Raw genomic sequence first — 3,676 nt, 5'->3', positions numbered from 1 at the left:
TTTTTTTTTTTTTTTTTTAAATATCTAATTTTTGTTCAGTCTTATTCTATATTGATTGTCTTCTATCATTTATCATAATTTTCATAAATTATATCATTTACTGGGCTGCAATTTGAAAAAATTGTAGATCTATAAATTTCCACTGTCATCCATCTGTCTATTCCTTAATCTTGAGAATGGTGTTAGATGAAAGTCAAGACCAGATATGGAAAGCTTGGGGCAGGTGGCTCCAATTAACTATTACTAACTTCCATTCTCTGGAAGTAATTTGATTTCAATTTAAAAGTTTTCCCTGAATGGAGTTACACAGCTGACTGGCATAACTGTTGTTATCAGGAAAAGTATGATGTACAGGGACAAGACACTATGAATTTGAGAGTGAATACATATATTTTAAATTAAAAATAAATTAAGAATATGATTAAAAATGCAACCCTGCATTGTTATGATGGTTCAATAATTTTTGCTTGTTCTACATTCATTTCCTCAGCTTTATCAATTTTGGTAACATTCCCAATAGTATATGCCCTACTTCTTTTATCTGGAGGAGTTTTGTGTAATTTAAACTTTCTTTGAAATGTCTTTCATTTTTCTATTGCTGAACTTTTTCTTTTTTCCTATATTTGACTTCATAAGTTTCACAAATAAGCTTTCCACTTATTTGTGAGACATAAATTATCAGCATGGCTAATAGCATATGCAATACCCTCCAGTTATTTTTCTTTTGGCTCTGACATTGTATATACAGTGCATTGTTGATGTTTATAAACAAAAAATCCAAGTAAAGCTGATTCAATTTGCTAATTTTTTAAATTAAAACAAGTGCTTTAGAATCAGTAGAAATTATAAAAGAGAAATCAATTTTATCTTAAAATTACCGAAAGAAAATATGTTCATTTACTGTATTTTTAATGAATTAAAAAATAAAATCAAATAGGAAATTTTATTTTTCTTTAAATTTTAACAAATGCTGCAAAGTTACAAAACTTTCCTGAACTCTATTGTTTTATATTAAATGAATTTAAGAATTAATTTTTTTTTTAAATTTTATAACAATTATATTTGTTATAACTAAGATATAAAATTGTAAAATTAGCTTTTTTTTTAATATGGAACATTAATAGGATTAATATATCAAAAAATGTTTAAATAAATTTTTCATGAACATTAGAATCAAAAACTTAAAAAAAATTATGAAGATAGTATGCCATTTATTAATTTGTATTTTAATTTCTGGCCTGATGGTGATGTGTTCTATATAATATATTTATTAAATAAGTATATTTTCTTTCAGAAATACAAGGAAAACTTGCTGAAGAATATGTTCTTTTTCATTCTAATAGGTTTGTTATAGATGTTTTTATTTTAAAATAATTATTTATGTAAAAATATGAAATTTCATAATAAGTCTTCCATCTTAGTTGTCAGCATCATAGATACTAGGGTTGTAGAACAGTATAGAAATGCATCAACTCTGATTCCTTTATTTTATACAGTATATTAAATAGGATATGAATAATATATGTATTCATATCAATTGAATACAACATACTGTGTCAATGTGAATTATAAGACTATTTTTTAGAACCATAACCTGTTAAAGTTTTACTCTAAAAGCTATAGCTTTGCTATTATGGATTTTTTATTTTATTTATTAAAAATGGTACAAACATTCCTCTGGTAACATTTATGTTAGGATTGAATGAGATCTCTTGGTCTTATAACTATTCATATTCTCAAAATGAGACTTATGTGATCTGAGATTCAACTAATCTTAACTGATTCACATCTCAAGTCAAAGAATTTTGTTAGGATTGACATGATTAGTCAAAACAGATCTTGAGGTTTTGCCATATAATTGCCATGTGAAAAGGAATAAGCATGTGCTTTGTTTAGTAACCCTAACTGTTCTAGCATGGTAATTTTAGCAACTTTAATGTGGGAAAGAAAAATTTAACTGTTATAAAGAATTATTATTAGAACCGATTCAAAAGTACAAGAATGTCATAGAAAACGAACAAAAATAGCGAGGTTGAGACCGAAGTTTTAAACTCAAAAATGTGTACATCGGACGTTCAGCATGCTTTCCTGTAAGCCTAGAAGTTTGACAATGGTGTTTGGAAAGTCAGTGGAATCATGCTCGACATTCCAAATGCCATTGTGATCAGAAAATATTTAAAATAAATCACTGAAATTTAATTTTAGAAACTAATTGAATTTAATAGTTTTAATAATTGCAATTATTTAATTTTAAGTTTTTTTTTCTTAGTGTAAATGAAGGATTTCAAAATTTGTATTTTTAAAATTTAGGATATGTGTAATAACTTTAGCTCCAATGCATCCTATTCTGACTGAAAAGAAAACAGTTACTTCGGTTGATTTTAAAATTGGAGAAGTAAGTCGTCTTCAAAATCAAGTATCAGGGAAATGGAAAAGGGTGAGTTTAATAGTTCATTCTTGATTATTATTAAGTTATTGACTTCGTTTCTGTTGTTTTCATACTTTAAGCAATTTTGACAAGTTCTAAGATTATGTCTTCTTAGACTTTCTGTAAAGAAAATTGTTCATATTTTTAAAAAAGTTTAAAATTTAGTTTATTAAAGATTTATTAATTAATATATTCTTATTTATTTTAATTTTTATATAAAAGGGTGGACAACAATTAAAGCAACATTCACAATTATGTGAAATCCATTGTAATGACAACTCGGTCTATGCTGTTTATAGTTGTGTTTATGGAAGACTTGTTGAAGTAAATGAAAACTTGCTTGAGAAACCTCATTTGTTAACAGAAAAGGTAAATTTTTGAATTTCTTCATTTATTTTATTCTAAAACTAATTTCATAATAAATTATGATTATTCCAATTATTATTATTATTATTCCAGACTTGGTCTGAAGGATACATTGCTATTGTCTTGCCTCCTCTAGGAAGCAGTGATGTACAAAAAAATGCTTTAAAATAAAAGCTCAAATTTTATTTCAAAATTTTTAATCTATATTATTATTAAGACAACAAGGGATTGAACACAGATTTTTGAATTCAGAAATATTAGCTTAAGAATATAATTCCAAGCATTTATTTTCATGGACTAATTGCTTTAAACTGGTGAAGTGTTTGTTGTTTCACTAGTATGCCCGAAAGAAAATTAAATTAATAATAATTTTGGTTAAGAAAAATCTCGTACCAAATACACACAAATTGAAATAACTAAATACAGTGGGTGATTGCTTAATGAACATAATCCGTTCCAAGACTTTGTTCGTTAACCGATTATCAATTTACCATAGGTTTTTATGGGAATTTGATTAATTTGTTCCGGAGACTCCAAAAAATAAAAAAATATATACTTTTTTACTACGTTTATTTATATGTAATAGTAAAAATACATATATATGCAGTCTTGCATTTTTATTAGTCATGTTTTTTCCATTTGTGGGGGTTAAAGAATCTGTCCAATGTCAATTCTTTTCTCTTTTCTTCAGGATTTTTTGGACATAATTAATAGTATTGTAATTGTAGAGATTCCCAAACCCATTAACCTTATTCTGGTTTGGATGCCACTTGGATGATCATTGTTCTGACATTCTCTTCAAAAGATCTTTAGTAGCAGGTGTTGACATTGGGTCCTCTTTCTTTTCATCTTCCTCTTTTTTAAAAGAAAACTCATCTCGCT

General features: G+C 26.5%; 1 protein-coding gene across 1 annotated transcript in view; it reads left to right on the top strand.

Moving 5' to 3' along the window:
* LOC111641759 (protein Simiate-like) overlaps positions 1–2,987 on the top strand; it is a 7,856-nt gene extending 4,869 nt beyond the window's left edge. The window contains exons 3-6 of the mRNA XM_023387973.1: positions 1,295–1,343; positions 2,311–2,437; positions 2,651–2,797; positions 2,888–2,987. Coding sequence (XP_023243741.1) covers positions 1,295–1,343; positions 2,311–2,437; positions 2,651–2,797; positions 2,888–2,965 — 401 coding nt within the window. The 3' untranslated portion in view covers positions 2,966–2,987. The remainder of the gene's footprint in view (positions 1–1,294; positions 1,344–2,310; positions 2,438–2,650; positions 2,798–2,887) is intronic.
* The last annotated feature ends 689 nt before the right edge of the window (positions 2,988–3,676 follow it).

Source organism: Centruroides sculpturatus, unplaced genomic scaffold (genome assembly GCF_000671375.1).
Source record: "Centruroides sculpturatus isolate CEXI.00-Female unplaced genomic scaffold, Cexi_2.0 scaffold660, whole genome shotgun sequence".
NCBI lineage: Eukaryota > Metazoa > Arthropoda > Arachnida > Scorpiones > Buthidae > Centruroides > Centruroides sculpturatus.
Note: the sequence above shows the minus strand (reverse complement) of the source record. Positions and strands in the feature narration are given on the sequence as shown.